This window comes from Heliconius melpomene, chromosome 13 (genome assembly GCF_056956725.1).
Source record: "Heliconius melpomene rosina isolate 202511_hmr_F chromosome 13, ASM5695672v1, whole genome shotgun sequence".
NCBI lineage: Eukaryota > Metazoa > Arthropoda > Insecta > Lepidoptera > Nymphalidae > Heliconius > Heliconius melpomene.
The window spans coordinates 3,285,920-3,304,754 of NC_140401.1; the positions used below are offsets into that span (position 1 = coordinate 3,285,920).

The 18,835-nt window shown below is 35.4% G+C and overlaps 1 protein-coding gene across 6 annotated transcripts in view; it reads right to left on the minus strand.

Moving 5' to 3' along the window:
* Positions 1-18,835, minus strand: part of grn (GATA binding protein grain) — a 77,128-nt gene that overhangs the window by 21,071 nt on the left and 37,222 nt on the right. For 3 of the 6 annotated variants that reach the window (XM_085196446.1, XM_085196441.1, XM_085196443.1), the window contains exon 4: positions 18,219-18,370. In XM_085196446.1, coding sequence (XP_085052572.1) covers positions 18,219-18,370 — 152 coding nt within the window. Of the gene's footprint in view, positions 1-18,218; positions 18,371-18,622; positions 18,638-18,835 lie in introns of all 6 variants that reach the window. The other 3 variants (XM_085196447.1, XM_085196445.1, XM_085196444.1) reach the window with 3 other exon arrangements.

An 18,835-nucleotide genomic window follows, 5' to 3' on the forward strand; every position in this document is an offset into this window, starting at 1 on the left:
CATAATTATATTTAAAAACACAAACAACGGCTATTCCTAATATTTATTTTACAGCTATAAATATCCTTATAACGAATAAAACGCCAATAACACAACAATCGTGATCTTTAGATTAGATACAAGATTTCTGTACTTTACACAAATATATTAATGTCAATCGCTAATGCAAATGTCATGCTTATTCCGTTTAAATAATATTATTTCATAAAATAAATTATCATTGACATTGTAAGCAATTACAAAGTGAAGTTATTAAAGCCGTGTTCACGTCAGTACCGAAGGCTGCTCGGTGCTCGGAATACCTAAATATTAAATGGTTTGTGTCAATTTTTGCCGCGTCATGCCATCTCCTTTGTGCCAGAATAAGATTAGAGGCCGCCATATTAGCCAACCGACAACCGAAATTTTTTGACCATCTTAGAAGGATTTAAATCTGAAGATTTTATAAACGTCAAAGAATATTTACTATTCAAAATATTTTTGTTTACAAAGGCTAAGTAAACTTCGTTCACATAAACAGGACAAAAATTAACTTTGTCAGTCAGCTTTTATGACTCAATTACGCGAAACCAATTTTATAATCTGTAGATAAGGTTTTCTCATCAAGCCATAACACTCGCTGCACTGCCCTGGTCCCAGGGGTGCCTAAGCCGGAGGGGTACCGGTTAAGCCGATTACAGAAGTCAACTGATCGTGGGGGTGTCTTTATTTTCTTGGAAAAATCTGTTTGGCGTGATTTTATTATCGAATTACTTTCATTTTTATATCAATTGTCGGTTATGTTATAAATAATTATGATAATACAATTATGACAATACAAAAAATCTATGATTCATTTTCGTCGTGACGCACATAAACGTGACGCATATAAATGTGACGTTGCGGGTTCGATTCCCAATACGATCACAAGGAATGCCTCAAAAATTTTGCAGGAATGGAGTGGCTTAAGCTTAACACAAGGTTCCCTCTGCCTACCCAGCTATATGTGGAATACAGCGTAAAGGTACAAATATCTACGATTCACATTAAAACTCAAATGAAAGCTACATAATTAAACGTAGGTAAACTCCGCATTCCAGAGCTAGATGAATAAAATCTCAAGTATGCGGACACTTGTTCCCGACACCGAAGAGTTTTATTAATTGTTCAACCCATTTCACTGTCAACAGCATTCCTCCGCGATCGATATCGCTTCCAAAAATAACTATAAAACAGACCGACAGAGATAAAAAGCTCCCACAAACAAACATAGTAAGTTCACTCTTCAGAGCAATTGTTATGATGCTACTTTAATTTTCAGTGTAGTGTAAACTCAAAGGAAACCAGCGCAACGACAACATCAGGGCGTCCTTTGTGTTGTGACATAAACAAAAACGGTTCTATTGTTATCATTTTTAGACAGAATTCACGGATAAAAGATATAATAATGCTAAGGACATTATGGACAAGTGGACAATTTCAACATACTACTATTACGAATAGATATTTCGTCTTTTTTCCTTTTACGCTGACAAAGAAAGCAATTTAAATAACTCTAGACGATGTTTATATTTACAAATCATTCAATAATTAAATGAAGCGATTAAACAAACACTTGTTTAATAATTACCAACAAACACCCAAACAGATTAGCTTCACTCCAACTCACTCAATGTCAGCAAATTCAATAAGCCACCCACATTAAAAACATATTTCTATGAAGCCCTCCCTCCGCCCTCCCGCGCTCCAATCAGCCTATCTTCCCCGACCCTCGCAAACACCTCCTAATCAAATCAAATCACAGCCTCCGTCTTCCTTAATCTCTCCACCTATCTACACTCAAACATAAAATTATATTACAAAAAGGGATGGTTACCTACAACCCCTCATATATTTGCTAACACTGGCGAAATTTAACCCACCGGAAGCGTCCCTACTACACCCATATAACTCGGTAGCCGGAAAACACAAACCTAGTTGCCTACACACACACACACGCGCGCGCGTATCAGCATATCTACGTCATCTAGATGAGAGCCCCCAAGAGGGAGGCAATCCATTTACCGAGGAGCCCTCGCCACTGGAATTCCTCCGCTATATAAATAAGCCAAGAGATCACAATCGCATAGCAGGGGCACTGTTTTTAAAGGTTTACACGGCCCCTAGCAGTGAAAGCGCGGAATCGATGTTGTAGCCTTTACCCCCCGCCCCGCACCAGTTTTTCCGGCGCTCCGTCCTTATCAGACCGGAGCGATTAGATAAAGAGAGATAGAGCGTGAAAATAAAGATTTTCATCGTGTTCACTCACACCGAGGCAGTTTCAGCTGAACAATAATAATGCAGCGGTTGTTTTGCATGTGTGCGTGGTAGGTATTGGGGGGACTTATGTGGGCTTGTACGGTACTACTTCTTAAAATGTATTGAAAGCTGAGTAAGCGTAGAGTATAGAAAATAGAAATAAAGTTATTGAAATGTCGTTCTATTGAAGACAAAGCTATTTGTTATCCATCGTAATTCATAAATAATGTATAATAATAATAATTTATAGTTACTAACACCTCGCAATGATAAAATAATTATTATCTCTTAATATATTTTTTTCTCAGCTTTACGCTGTATCCCGTGTGTAGCAAAATAAGCAGAGGGAACCTGATATTAAGTCTTAATGTCTATTCCGCTCTCCATTTTCCGCCGGATTTCGGCCACTAAAAGGCCATTATTACTTAAAAAAGCAATAGTTCATTGACCTACACCATAGAACACTCACATTGCGTAATGGCATGTAAAAACGACGGTAGGCGAGTCGGTACTCGGTATTTGATAAGAGCATAGGCCGAATTTCATAAATATAAATCCGTTAGGATAACAAAGCGAAGCGGTTGCCCAATAGGAGCTATCGCGATGGTATCGCATTCGATTGACACATCAAGCCGCCCGTACAAGATTACATCGTACGTCGTAATCGACGCCCGCGTCACGTTGCCGCGTCATTCCATTTATCATTTTTTTACGCTTCACGCTGTATCCCTCAGCACGATAGGCAGAGAGAGCCTAGTGTTAAGACACTCTACTCCACTTTCCGTCGAATTCTTTTCGGATTGCTTGTTGAGTGACGGAAGACAACACTAGGCGTGAATCAAATCCACATCGCATTTATAGTCATACCACGATTGGCCTAATATATTTGTATAACTAATTCTATAATATTTTCATTCAATTTTGTACAATAATCTCTTATATTTTTTGCCATGATATAACAACAATGTAATAAGGAAAAGTTACGTTTTTAAAAACAACGCAATTAACATTACATTACTATGCAATAAAACAATTTTCTATCAGCATTAGGTATATGGAGAAACAATTAGTTCGCAAAGCTCATTACGGATAAAAAAAGAAAATTCACAGTAATTAATTCAGACGGACGTTGATGGATAGCGCCACTAGTCTGTCTGTCTGTAATATAGCACAGCCACGCGCACAAATAACCAACCGGAAAGTATTTGATTATTCATTATATCTACATAACATGAAATATATAAATATGTACATAATTATGTTTTAGTTTCACGCTTTATCCCGCAAAAGTAGTGAAAGCAGGAATCTAGTGTTAGATGGTAGGTACTCAGTTCCACAATTTCCGTCAAATTTGCGAGACTTGTTATATACCAGAGCTAGGATTTGAAAAGAGAAATATCGAATCCACGACTGTCACGTTTATAGTTACACGCTTGTGCTAAGTCATGATAGCCTCAAATTATCTTGAACCTATTTTCATTGTAAATATTAAAAAAAATATATTTTTAATATATAATTTGTAATTAGCTTTACTTAAATGATTTTTAAATGAGTTAGTGACATTACTTTCAACTTCGCGATAGAACTGATAGCGTTCAATTCTTGATACGGTGCGGAGTGCGTAAACACTGATTATCTTAGTGGATAAGAAACGACATTGACTATAACCATTTAATAAAGGTTATGCAAACGTTATATTGCTTATATCATTATTAGTATTATATTTTTTATTATATTTAATTGAAAGTTATTTAATTTTTTTGAATATGTGGTAAGAGAGGTAACTGAGGCAATAGAAATCTGAGGTAACCTTCGACAACACAGTACCGATGATAACGAAGAAAGGTCACGTATAAACCATGAAAATTCTCTGGAGGGCATGAATGAAGAGATTGATGACAGTGGAAGAGGCGAAAGAGGTATGTAGAGACCGTACTACCTAGGTATGAGGCTCAAAAATATCAATATGAAAAGCTAAAACCAACAATGTAAATAGATTCCAAGAAGGCATAAATGGCTGTCAAAAAAACATTATTCTTATATAAATGACATACGATACGACGCAAAACAATTTTCCAGAGGCGACTAAACGTTGGTAATTCAGCGTCGGACCGCTTCTTGTAACGTGTGGATTTGCATTGAATGGCAAAGGACGGTGCGGGCGTTTTCAAATTAGATACAAGGCGAGGCCGCTAGTTACTGCTTGTTATTCCTTAACAATTATATAGAATACTTCTAATGGTCTAGAACACGATGTAGAATACAATTCTTATAGAGTAGGTTCCTTGTTATATAATACTTAAAAGAATAGCTAAGAATAGGCAATAGTTGAATTTGCACGCGATGGTTGCGAGTTCAATTCCCAATCGGGGAAACGATTACTATTTTGTCATTTTCTCATTCTACTAAAACATTATTATAAATACAGTATCTTGAAATTCAGCAAAAAATGGATAACGTAGTGTCTTAACACTAAATCCTTTCCGCTTATAGCTATAGGTATCTATACAAAATATTATTTAACCAAATGTCTCGAACGGTATTGTAATCGTTGGTAGAATATAGAACTAGAAACCTGATGGAAAAATCAATATTTGTTATAATAACACAGCGTTAAGGGTTAGCTTGTGTTACTTCTATGACATAATAAGTGACCGTTGCCTTTAAGCTTTTATTTATGGTTTCGCGACGCAGCCTATTAATAATGGTAGTCGTTATACGTTTATAGTTCTTGCTTTATAGGTAAATGGCTCGTGTTTTTTTTTGTTTCAATATCTACGTTTTAGTTCTCCATATAATAACTTAGTAACGTTTTTATGACTTTCTTTGAAAACCGTTATGTCTAGATTTTAATATAATGGCAGAAATTTGTTCTTAAATTGTTTATAAAAATAAGGTTTTTTTAAATGTATATATTACTCAACTTATTCTTTCTAGTCTCTACGTAAAGAAATGTGCGAAAAATCCATTATCTATTCTATAGAAATTTATTCCAGTCACATTATTGTAATAGTTGTATTTACTCACGTCAATACAACTAAATTAAAATCATAATAGGAATATATTATATAATATTTCATTACTTTCCAAAACATTTTTAAGCAATTAACATACAATACAGTTTGAAACAAAGGCAGAGCTTTCTACATACTTTAAGGTGTTGAACCAGACCGCTATATAAAAGAATAGTGATTAATATAAACAGGTGCTCGACAACTGGCACAGAAAAGTCAAGCAAAGGAAAGTCAGGGGAAGTCGTAAATATTGGCACCTGCCCTTCTACATAGTTCAATTTGCTTTTTTTCTACATTTGCATCAGATTTAGAAATATAGGCAAGAGTTTATGTCGTTACAATAATTTTTCCCAATAATAAGTATCTAACAGTTTTTTAGCACATAGAAGGGTAGATAGAGAGAACCTACGAACTTAGTGTTAACACACTCACTTCCTCATTAAGATTCCCTTCGGCACTGGTGTTGAGTGGCGCTCTTTGTTTCGTCAGAGCGAGGAAATGAAAATTAAAAAAATTCTCCCAAGTGGAATCGAACCCACAACTGTGCCGTTTATAGTCGCACGCTTGCGCCACTGCGCCACGATGGCCTCGACAGCTAGTAACAGTTTATAAGCTGTTAAACGTATTAATAGAGACATTACCAATAAAGTGAATAAAATTGTATGGAATACAACGTGAGTGAAGTCAGTAAATAGCATTCATTGAAATAAGATGGATCGATAACACTATCTAGATGTTCAATATAGAGAGCTTTACGAATGGAAGGGGGCAGTGTGAACCAAGTTCGGGTCGCGAGGTCAATTCGCGCAGTTTAGCACCGCGTCATATTTATAATTACCTCGAGCGCATCACACGCGCAGTCTCTCCCGAGCTGCGCCTGCGCATCGATAAATCAAAATTTTAAATCACCGGTGGGCGGGACAATCCGCTTACCCAGCGCCGAATAAAATGAATTAAAAATAAAACAACGAGCCCTCCGCGCGCCCTGAGAAAATTTAAACATATTTCGCTTTAGTTTTTTTAATTAATACCTTGTTAAATTTTAATATACAGAACGTTATTACAATGGGTGTGCGGGAGATTTTAACTGGCCCTCGGTAACTTATTGATGCTACGCATGACCCTTAATTGGTTCATTTTTAACCAGAAATTATAAGCTCGTCCGTCGATGGTGGTACGCGGCCTTTGTGCTTGCAAATTAATGAGTTAAGTAAGAGACGTTTTCGAAGAAGTGTTTCTTTCATGCCCTCATAAAAAATAGTGACCTAAATACTTTTAAATTATGGTCATTTCGAAGCAATCACATAAAGTGTTGGTACTAAGCGTTGTCCCTCTATTATTTCAGTTGGCACTCGGCAGCTGCCGCGAATGGTAATAAAATACATTTTACAATTACGACTGTTGTTAACGGCGGACTGTAAATAAGAGATGCCAATTTATAAGTTAATTTCGAACGTTATTCTTATTTTATTAGTTTAATGCATGTATGTATGTTTTTTTAGGTTATTAAAAGGAAATTAAATATTTTTAATAAATTAAATATTTCATCGCTCTGGTGTCTGGAGCCTCCAGAAATCACCGGAAAATTTGGAACAGAGAATTTTAAAACTAGACTCCCTTTTCCCACCCTACTATTCTATATTATAACGACTATCAAATCCATCAAGTTTAAGTCATAGGGTCAAACATTCAAACATGGAACATCTGCGATGGCCGACCGCCACCGCCACCGCCGTCAGTCGGACGGTAGTCAGCCGCGCGTCACTCAGCGGACAGCTCTTCATTGCCGCGACGTAAAGTTGATTGGTGCCTCTTTAATAATTCCTTAGTAACGGCTACCCGCGTCGGAACGAAGCTAATGGCTGACTGCTTGAGCTTTCACTGGATAAAAAATAGAACTTTGATTGCTGGTATTTTTATTATGATGATTTTAATTTTCTTTATGTAGTTGTTACTTAAGACGAAACTCGCTGAGAAACTCAAGAATTCGGTGGAAATTGGAGAACGTAGAATCTTAAAACTAGGTTTCAATGGGACTCTTCCTCTTCCGTATGTGTTTAGGCAGATGTCTATCCACATAGCGTGAGACATTAAGAAAATATTAATTGAGATGGCTGTAAAGTGGTTGTTAAAAAGCAAGTATAGTCTACATTTAATAAGTGAACCTAGTGAACCTAACCTGAAGCTAGGGCACGCCTACATATTATTTTACACTATTCACTACCATCAATTAATTGTCTTGCAAATCTATTATTAATAACCACTTACAATAACGAAGTGTTAAAAGTGGTTTTATTAAAAATAAAGTGTTAAGTGTATTTATTACAAAACTTAGAGACTAATGTGTGCTATTGCAATAATTAATGCTAGCTCCGCAAGCCCTAAGTGACCGTGAAATGACATGCATAGTATGCAATCTTGGAACTTTTTCCACTACAATTTGCTCATTTCAAGTTTTTGCAGACACGTGACTGATGCGCCGTAAAGCAAGTCTATGAATATGTAATTAGTTAGCTATTTACTTTTTCCTATCTATTTGCTTGGCTTTGGTGTTGTAGTAGAAAAACAGGTACAGACAGACATTTTCATCTATTTACATCGATTGTTTTTATACAGTGTCTCCTTTCTTATTTAAACTTAAATTACAGTATTTCTTTCTAAAGTGACTCTACAAACAACAGAGATTAGTAATTAGGCTGATTACTTTTACTTTTAAAAGTCTTTTTCATACACAAAGTCAAAAAGCAGTCTTCAGACATTTAATTAGCAATGTTTCTCACGATCTGATAATTGAATGGTGACAATCGGCATGGACTGAGAGAAATTCAAGAAAGACCTCTCGAGCAAGGGTGGGCCTCCATATAACAATACGGATTAATTATCGGCCAAAATCGACCACTCAAATATACCTGTCACCGCTGTGGAACAGCGCGATCGAATTTATATGGACCACGAACAATGGTAAAAGCGGTAAACACAATGGAACCGCGCAAAATGAACAAAACTGACTGAATCAAAATGAACTCTCGCCGCCGGCCTCGCTAAGATATACTTAACTCGACTCGCTAACTATTGTAGCCCAATAAATTTTATTACATATTTTGATAATGTTAAATATAGTTAATTTGTACAATGTTATATTTTACAAATACCACATATTCTAAATAATTTTTTCAACATCACATTTTAATTCTGGTGGTTCATCTCTTTTTGTTATCTTTTCTTTAATAAATTATGGAAAATGTACTAGAAGTAATTATATTTGTGCTATTATTTATTAATTTATAAGTCGTGATGTGCGTATTTTATCTATATTGAATGTTTATGTAAATAAGGAGGGTTGAACAGAGCCGCGCACGCGCTGCTGACGCGCGGACCACCGGCGGCTGTGTCAGCCCTGATTCACGGCCCTGCTGTTAGGGGTGTACTTTTCGCAAAATTTCTATAGCATGGTGAAATAATCACAGAAGTTAATAAAAGAAGGGAAAGGGTTACTCATTTTCATTCCACTTTTCTTCTTGTAAAGAGAAAAACGAATGTTAAATTATTTTTTAGATACTGTTGTTTAGATCCGTTATTGTAACTTATTTTAAATTACTAAGTTATTATATTCTTCGGGGATAAGAAAATATGGTTTTATCTTCTTTAAAGGATTTAATTATCAGATATTACGAAATCCTGAAATCCTCATGAGAAAAAATTGAACCAACCCTGCACCAAGACCGCGACAAGCGTAGCATTGTTAGGAAGAGGCCGCCCGGGCTTTATAAATACATTCATATTGCCACTCTAAATATCTCAAATAAGCCTATATCTCTTGTACTTCGGGATAAAGAAAACAAAAAATACTATTTTATAACATATCGACATGAATATGTATAGTGTATACGAATAAACTGCATCTACAAACTGGATTAGCGCTAATAAAGTCACTTTTGCTAAGTACATAAATAAAGCGAGGCTGAGAGGCTAAGTGTAAGGGACGAGACAAAATATACAGCTTAGTTGGTTCCCAATCGTTAACACTAACAACTCATTCCTATCACACCCCGGGATTTAATCGCACAAAATCTACCGCATTGCCTCACATTCGTATCGTCGGAATGCGCAGAAAATGGAAAAAACATGGCGCTAAACCGCGAAAGTGTATGTATTTAAACGCCGAATCCAACATTCTGATCGTCGAAAAACCATTTAAATTTTGTCCAAAACGTGAACACAATGGAACAGATTCAGAGAGTTATCTTTTTGTCTTCTTTTTAATTTTAAATCTGAAAGAGGAATTCGGTTCGGCAAAGGCTGTCACATCATTCCAGCGCTGCTAAGTGACGCCGGACGCACGTCAGTCTCGTGGATGCGTTTTATTTTATATTTATACGAGTCCCACCGGCTCGCCGCGTTTTTTGTTATCATAGATGTCGGACTCGCGTATACGATTAATTTTATAACCGTTTATCGATCGTTTCCCTTATTTTATCACCATTATACGTTAAAACGACAAATTCTATAAGGGAGGTGTTTTTTGCTTAGTCTATGGAACAAGTCGCATTAAATTAATAGATTGGTAATAAAAGGAATCATTTTAAGTTTTTCCTGTACATACATAGGGAAGAACGCATTTATTCTTTTCCAGATATCTGTTAAATAACCAAATACTATGCAATAATAGTTACATTTTAAGAGTTTCTCATCAGTTAAATAAAGAATGTGACAAATTTTCCCTGCATTTTAATTTAATTATTAAAATTGTAAAATAAACAATTAGACAACTTTATACACAATAACCTTTGCTTAATATTAGAGCACTTTACATAAGCGGCGATCAATTATTGGAATTATAATAATTATGTGCCACAGGAGTAGCCTCAGGTAACCGTAGCCCTGGATAATAAAGCTTGTCGCTCACCGACGTGGAGGCCGACTCGCGATTGACGTGCGCTGAGATGACGCTAAAAGGTCTATTGTATACCAAATGCTCGTTACTCGCAACCAACCGGTCTTTAACACGTTCGAACAATGTGATTACTTTATACATATGTAACTATTCTTCTCAGAACTGGGGAAAAGCTATTTCAGTTTGTTTCTTTCTTACACGAGCTTATTATGCTAATTAACTAGTTTTACGTTTAAAAATAAACATAAATCTATTCGTAATCTCGATTTTACATCTCTTGCATAATGCGAGGAAAGCAAGGAGAGCCTAGTGACAAACAATTTTGCTCTCCATTTCCCGCCCATCTTAAATGCATTAGTTAGGGGTTGCCTAACCAGATTTACATTGTATTTAGAACCAATATAAACGTTCGTTGTATCAAGTGGGAATCAAACGCACAATCAACGCCTATGCAATCAGGTATAAGTACAACCCAACTCCGCCACAACGAAGTCTATTAGAATTTATCATATTTCGATAAAGTTATAAGTGTTTTTCTTTTTATGGATGTGTTAACAACGCTACTTTCATTATGTACTTACATACACTGTAACAGGTAAATATATTCATATTAGTGTGGTTTCCAAACATTATTCCTATTACGGAGCAACCTGATGGTATCTCAAATATATATTTTATGTATTTATTCAATAGTAATAAAGTCGTAAGTCACCAGCGACCGTTTAATGTAAATGTAATTACTGCATAGCGTTCTTTTATAGCGCGATTAATCAAAGGCTGTTACAATATGCACGATTACTTAAACAAATAAAAGCAATTATGTAAATACGCGGCTCATTTAACATTTAACGTGGTATTGTCGTTGTAGGGCTATCGCGTCGCGTCGCGGATATCGGATTGCGTCAATTACGACGGATCTGCCGCGATCTGGTGATCGGGAGATACATACAAATGTATCGGGTACACCTTCATATTTGGTGAACAACCAGTTCTGATGCATACGAAATTGCCTTTTCTAAACGCTCGCGATCGGAGCTGAGGAAGCAGCAAGAAAAGTGGGAAGTTCTATAGATATATGAACAGCAATAAGGCACCAACGCGTAATCGATAGTATCGTGGGGCGTTTGAGAAGAAAATATACTGAATTTAATTTGCATGCATTTGTGGCGGTGGTGGCGCAGCGGCACAAAAGTGTCACTGTAACGCGACAATTGTGGATTCAATCCTCACTCGAGGAAATAAAATATTTATTTACATTTATATTTTTATTTCCGGTGACGCGGCAAACAGCCGCGTTGAATTTCGCCATTCAACATGCAATGTCTCCAGAAATCGGCGGAAAGTGAGAGCAATATTATTTCTTTGGCCTTTTTGAATGAAATGAAGTCTAGAATGAAGTTAACTTAGCAGAAAATTACATTGTATTTCCTGTTTTAAATTCAATTATATATATGTAAAAATTGACATTATCAAACGAATACTAATACTAAAATATTCGAATGATTATTTTATGAGTTACATATATATTGTTCAAGTAAAAGCAATAATGTAATAAAATTCACAATAAACTGTAAGTGTTCGTAGAGCTTCAACGCGGAAGTAACTGGGGATCAAAGTGGTGGCTTGTACGGCGCGCGCGTGGGACGATACACCACAGTTGACAAAACGTTACAAACTTAAACAAACATTTCGCGATGCATTAGTAAGATTACAGTCGACTCTAACATTCAATTTGATTTATAGGAATATTCTTCTTCACCATTGACAAATCCAATTTTAAATTAAAATTTCTTATAACATATGGGCGGAAATATCCAAAATGATTTGATAATATTCATATATTAATAAGTTAGTTTAGTGGCGCGGGAGTCGCGTCATTAGTCAGCGAGACAACGCACCCAACAATTTGAGCGCAACGAGCACACCGCTAAATTGCCGGCTGCCATACCATCGATCTTTATTTATTTGTATTTACTGCACGTTGTGCCTAATTATAATAGCGTGGGCCGTGATTCGAGCACTTCTCGAACAGTTGGCGCTGACGTTCTAATGACAGCCGCGGTTTCCTGCTATCTAATTGCTGAGGAAGTCCATTGCACAGTTGCGCTTCGAATTATTTAGTAGATCGACTTTGGGTCAGGTGTAGGTAGGTACATCACTATCGGTAGCAGCACTTATTCGAATTATTTAGTAGATCGACTTTCGATCAGGTGTAGGTACGTCACTAGCAAGCAACGGTAGCAGCACTTACAGTCTGTCAGATCGGACGAAGCTAAGCCAGATTATAACGTAACACGGTAGTACCTTCGCCTTTGATGTCGTTCAAACGATTGCCTAATGCTCTTAATTGCTTATAGGAGCAACAACATGAGGAAATATGATGATTGGCGTTTTGAAGATGGACAACCGTGTGAGAATTAAGAATCTGGTTTCATTCTTATAAGTAGAGTTAGCTAAAGTAGGTACCTAATGAATATAGTTCTATTTTATATGAAAAAATAAATATTATTGCAACTCTTATAATATAACGTATGCTCTGAAGATCGAGGAGTACTCTCATAATTCTGCAACATGCAATTTAAGGCTCTAAATCAAAGGCGTTCTCGGACACAGCGCGGCTACCGATAAATAACTTTGTGCGAAACGATTTGTGTAACACGAGGATCTTTCACTTCGAGAGATGTTGCCCTTATTAAGTTATTACATCCAGTACTATATTCTTAGCACTGCCTCTGTAATGAAAATGTTCCATATGGCATTTAAAATTACAAGATCAAGCTTATTCGTCATTTTGACAGGTGTTACTAATGACGACCTTAGCGTTACACAGTCTAATTGTAATCAAATTACGATTAATTTTAAATACAATAAGACTCCGTTGATAGGGACGTAACGCGGCACAGGTTCCCAATTGAGTTCATACGTGTAGCTGGCAATCGATTCTCCTCGCTTCACGGGTGGAATCGCACGTACCGCGCTCCAAGCCGATCCGTTTAACCGCATCACTCGATTACACGAGCCTCCCATATTCTATATAAACCTTCACTATTGAACGTCTATTAAATGGAAAAGAATATCATCTGTGTATGTTTTGACAACAAAACGTAACAAAAAACTTCCACCCGTATTATTTGAATTTATTACCACCAAAAACAGTGTTCCTCATAATTAATATCGGCATTAATATGTTTCCAATATCCTGTCCATAAATGTCACAGCCACTGGCGCCTATTACAGGTAGAGGAGACTATACACAAAAGTACGTACACAAAAACGTAAGGTTCCCAACAATGAACGGGAAGTAAAAAATTGAAAATTTATAACACCTCCCGCTATCCGGCCGCCGCTGGAAGGTCCTGAGAATTGTCATTTTTCTTACAAAATTTAGTGATGTGTCAAACCTGTTCGACGTGGCAAATAAAAATGTACAAGGAGATGGTGAAAAAACAAACTAAAGACTTTGGGTTATTGCTAAAACAAGGGAAGGTTACCATATCAATCAAGGCGTTGACAAAAGTGGAGTTTTTTTCTCGAGCTCCGGCCGTGGGATGAAAAAAGGGTCCGTGTTTATGGAAATGCAATAAAAGAGACTCGAGTATTTCTCCGGCACAACCTCGTTTGGGTAGTGTCGCGTCATAAGGTATTTATATAAAATTTATTTGAAAGTAAAATAAGAACTAAAGTATGTAGAAATACACCAACATATTTTGGATTAATTAGGCATTTTCATTTTAAGGTTGGTATATGTATTGTTTTTACGAGAAATAGATGAAAAAGATATAATGAGATATGCAAAATAGTTTAAATATCTATTATATTTAGAGTAAGGAAAATTTTTGTTTAACTAAATATTAATAATAATAATAATTTTACAATGAGTCTAAGAATGTATATTTAAAATTTACATAACATTTCGGTATAACTAGGCATCGGGCAATTTTATCAGAACATAATAAATTTTTAAGTCATTGTTTGAACAACGTTTTAAAATATTATAAAAATGTAATAAGTATGTTAGCAGGTGCCTTACAGGTTGCGCAGGTAAGACTTTTGAGCTTTGAGTGAGATTGATAAAACGTAGTGCACCCCCGCCGCGAGGCCGTGTCACTCACCGGGCATGCGTGAGAACCCATTGTACCTACTGCTAAGCCAGATATCTTCAAAATGTCTGATATGAATGTTATTTAACCAACTTCGAAAGAAAACATATGCTCTACAACTAAAATTTTGTCTGTACGTGACTTAATAATACATTTTTGTTTTACATTTAATACATAAAATAAACATTTTAACTTATTATACACGTATAATATACTTTCTTATTATAATTTCAAAGTAAAACAACTTTAATCTCTAAATCTGTTGACCGCGAGACGTGAACGACCCAGCTACACATGAGTGAGTCAAATGAATCACGATATTAATTCACCTTGCATGTTTTTTTCATTAATTTCATCTATAATTAAACTTCTTAGTGGAAATTTAAATTAAATATTAAAGTGATTAGAGTATTTTATTTTTATTTAAAAAATATATATTCAAAACCAATAGATAGCAAATAACCGTACAGACCTACTGAATTAAATAGATTAAGACAAATTCCACGAGATGCTATTCTTTAGATACACTATTAATATTATAATGTAGATATGTACATTATTTTTAAAATAAACAAGGAGGGACTATTGTTTTTATAATCAAAATTAATTATAATAATAATTTAATTTTCGCTTATAACTTGCACCGAGGTTTGAAGCAAGATTTATTCGATGGCTCACAGTGATCGATGAGCGGCGACCGGCCCCGTGCGACACCGACAACGGTCACTACCGTATGGACAATAAAACCTCCTACTCGAAATATAATTAATAAACTATTGACATGCACGTTTAATGGCATCATTTATTTATAGAATCAATCGATAAAATAACAATCTGAATGTGTTTAAGAATATTCATTTCCAATCATTCTATGTAGTAGAAAAAGATATAAAAAGAAAAAAGAAAAGAAATATCTTATTATAATACATTGTTATTTGCTCAACCAAATATTTCGCATAACATAAATTTAAATAAAACAATCGTTTTATTTCTTTTGAACATTCCTCATATGACGTCATGGGCAGGCACGTAAGGCAGACAGTGTGGGACCGACTCATACATAGGCTTGGAGCTATAGAATTCTTATTGTAATATTTATTTGGCACTTGTTGGGGCCATGAATGCCAAATAGGCAAGTTCTATGACCGCCCGCCTTTGGTTCGAGTTGTTCGTGTATATTATGAGGATGTAGAGATTTAGGTGTGTGATTATACTGTATAGTACCTAATAATTGAGGCATTTGCAAGCCATCTGGACAGATTAGATAGCGTGGGAGATATTAGAACATTTATCTGAAGATAAATAGGAAATACATTTTTTTATTTATTGTCAACGCTTCTTATTCATTATGGAATTCGTATTGAAGTCTACGTTAGTTGATAAGAGAATAAGATTTTTTTTGTTATGACAATTTTTATGATTTTTTTTATATTAATAATGGTAGGATGTCAATTATCGTCTATTTTGTGAGTCTAGACTTTGCTATGTAAAATTTTATTTTATTAAGACATCGGTAAAGTAAGTAATCATCAATTTTATGATATGTGCATGTTTAACTAAAGATTATAGTTCTGTATTCAAAAACCTATCGTATTTAGGCAGTTCTTACTACTTTTAATAAAATGCCAAAACTAATATGGCCATTCTTATCTACTTTTATTTAAGAATATTTTAAGAACAAAAACATTATGTTGATTTTAAAAATTAAAAACATCACATTTAACAAATGCTAAAGTACGTTTAAACCTGAACAATAAAGCTTATCGCACACCCATCTCCGCTATAAACAAAAGTGGCGTTGTATCGCTTGCGACTGAAAACGAACTTGTATAGCATTTGCATTTGTATTTACTTCTTTATGTTATTATATAAACATTATAAACTTAGAATACAACTATGTACAACTATGTAATATATGTTATAATTGATTATTATTATTTTTGACTTCACACTGTATCTCGCAAATAGGGTATACAGAGAGAACATGGGAAACTAGTGTTAAGATACTTCGTTACCATTAAGGCACTTCCATTGATCACTTTCCATCGAATAATGGAGGTATTGGTTGTTGAAACTCAAACCCGCGCTTTGCCTCGTTACCAGAGCGAGGGAATCGAACCCAGGACGTATCACGCTTACAGCCACACGCTCGTGCCCCTACACTACGACTTGTCTAATTAATTATTTAGAAAAAGAAATAAAAAGTTAGCATAATACATTCGTAAAAATTACCATAATATAGTAAAAAAAGTAAATTTATTAAAAAATTAGGCCGGCTCCACGCGAACAACTTAATCTTCACTCAAAATACGTTTTTATTACACAACAAATTGAACAAAGTGAGTTATCTTAACTCCTAATTAGCAATTACCGCCATTAATTGTTTATTATGAAATTGTCCAACAGTTCCATTGTCTCATTTGCGGTGAACCCCAAATTGTATTGTCAAGAGGTTCCCACTTCCATTCCCATCCGTGTCAAGTACATTTAAGTAATTAGTCTATTTTATAATGATTATTGTTTTAACTATTCAATTTTTTCGTGTGCCAGTGCAAGACTGGTGTCAAATTATTCGTGGTTTCGTAAAGTAATTCGTTTCAAAAACGTTAGGTTTCACAACGAATTCGTAACTTCGGAAATAATATTTTTAAATTAATTACTGTTATTTGCATATATATTAAAACCGTTTACTGTGTAAGTAAGTACATCATATTTTATTATATTATTCATTTTCATTTGAAAGGAGAACAATGACTGAGTGAAGGTCAACTAAAAATTAAAAATAAATATTAAAATCAAAGACCGAACTATAGAAACATTATTAAATTGTCTCATATTTCGTAAGATAACAAACCCGTTGCTAGTTCCGTTTCAAAGGAAGCAAGCATTGTCTTAAAGTTCCACAACGAAATTAAAAGTGAGAATTCAATCTCGAGCAACCTGCATTAACGGTATCACCGTACAGTACACTGACTCCATATTATATTAAAACTACGCGAGTATCATTACATCCGGGTTTAAAAACCATGACTCAATGAGCTACCAGTGGCTGGAAACGTTTACAACGTCAAGCTAAGTGAAATTAAAATACAAAAGATTTAAAAAAACATGGTAGAGCCGTACATGTAGTTTTTATATAGGACCAACTGAGACCAAAGTCTTTTAGTTCAGTACTAGCCTTAAGATTACATCATAATGTTTGGACATTATATAATTTAGCGAATAAAAGCAAATATTCGCAGTCGTTCATCTAGTTTATGTCAGCAACTAGGATATTAAGGTAATTGTACAATAGTGGGCACGGGCCAGTCGTTAGCTTCAGACGGGTTCCGGCGACGTGAGGTCCCAGCAGCCAGCAGGCAGCGGCCATGTCGCATTGTTTCAGTTTTATGCGTGCCCGACCATAGATTAAACTTTAACTGGGAGATTTATGGCGGTCATAGAGCTAGTTTCGTGGACGTAGAGATCTTTGAAAGCGCTCAGGTTTCTTAAGAGCCCAATTTGTGAGTTTGTCGTGCTCGCACGCATGCCCCGCCTTTTTATTACTGCCCCTAACTGTAAACAACACCCATTCTGGGTTTGGTCTCGCCGTCTCTTCAACTTGTATTACATTTTATAATAGAGCTAAACTCGCTGCTCGCTTATTATCAAATGATATATTTATTTTTAAAAACTAGAAATATTAGTGGATACGATAATTCTTTGCTAAGTGCCATTATTTTAGACGACTGATGGTTTTTTTTTAATGAATACCTTATTATAAATAAACAGGTTTTAATTATATGAAAATGCATGTCTATATAAAAAAATGTATCTAATTTTATAGATTACGCGACACTTGCTCTCCTATTTCAACAGGCTCATATCTGGACATCAAATCCATAATATTTGTAAGTCTTATTGAATGTACGAGGAAATTGGTCGGATTCTTACACTCACCAGTCTCCGCTTGGGCTTGATGAGCGGTCGGTTCTGTCCGTTCATCTTGTAGTAGAGTCCGCAGGCGTTGCAGAGGTAGTGGCCGGTGCCGTCGCGTCGCCACAGCGGCGTGCTCGTCGCGCCGCAGTTCACGCACTCGCGACCCTCTGTACACATAATGTATTGGGTTATAGCTTATATGCATAAAATATAGTAGCTAACTAACTAGAAAACTAAGGGGGCTTTAGTATTGGGGGGCTTTAGTATGTATTTTTGTTAAGTTATGAATGATTTATTTTTTTTTAATATTTCAATGAGTAAAGATTGGATTTAATAGATTGTTTAGATTAAGCAAAGTAATACTTTTAAAGCTGACATTTTACAATTTAAAATATAATTGTGAGTCAAGTGTTATTTACCTGTCTCCTGGCAGGCTGGGAAAGACCAGAGAAAATCACATTCAGAAACATTACAAATCGAATTTTACTATATACTTTAAGCATGCACAATAAAACTAACTATATAATATTTTAATATCCTTCTTACTATTATTTAGCTGAAATGCAATTACTGAGAAAATATAATATATTCGATTAACAAGGGAAAGCGAGTCAAGTTTCACTCGAGGAAAA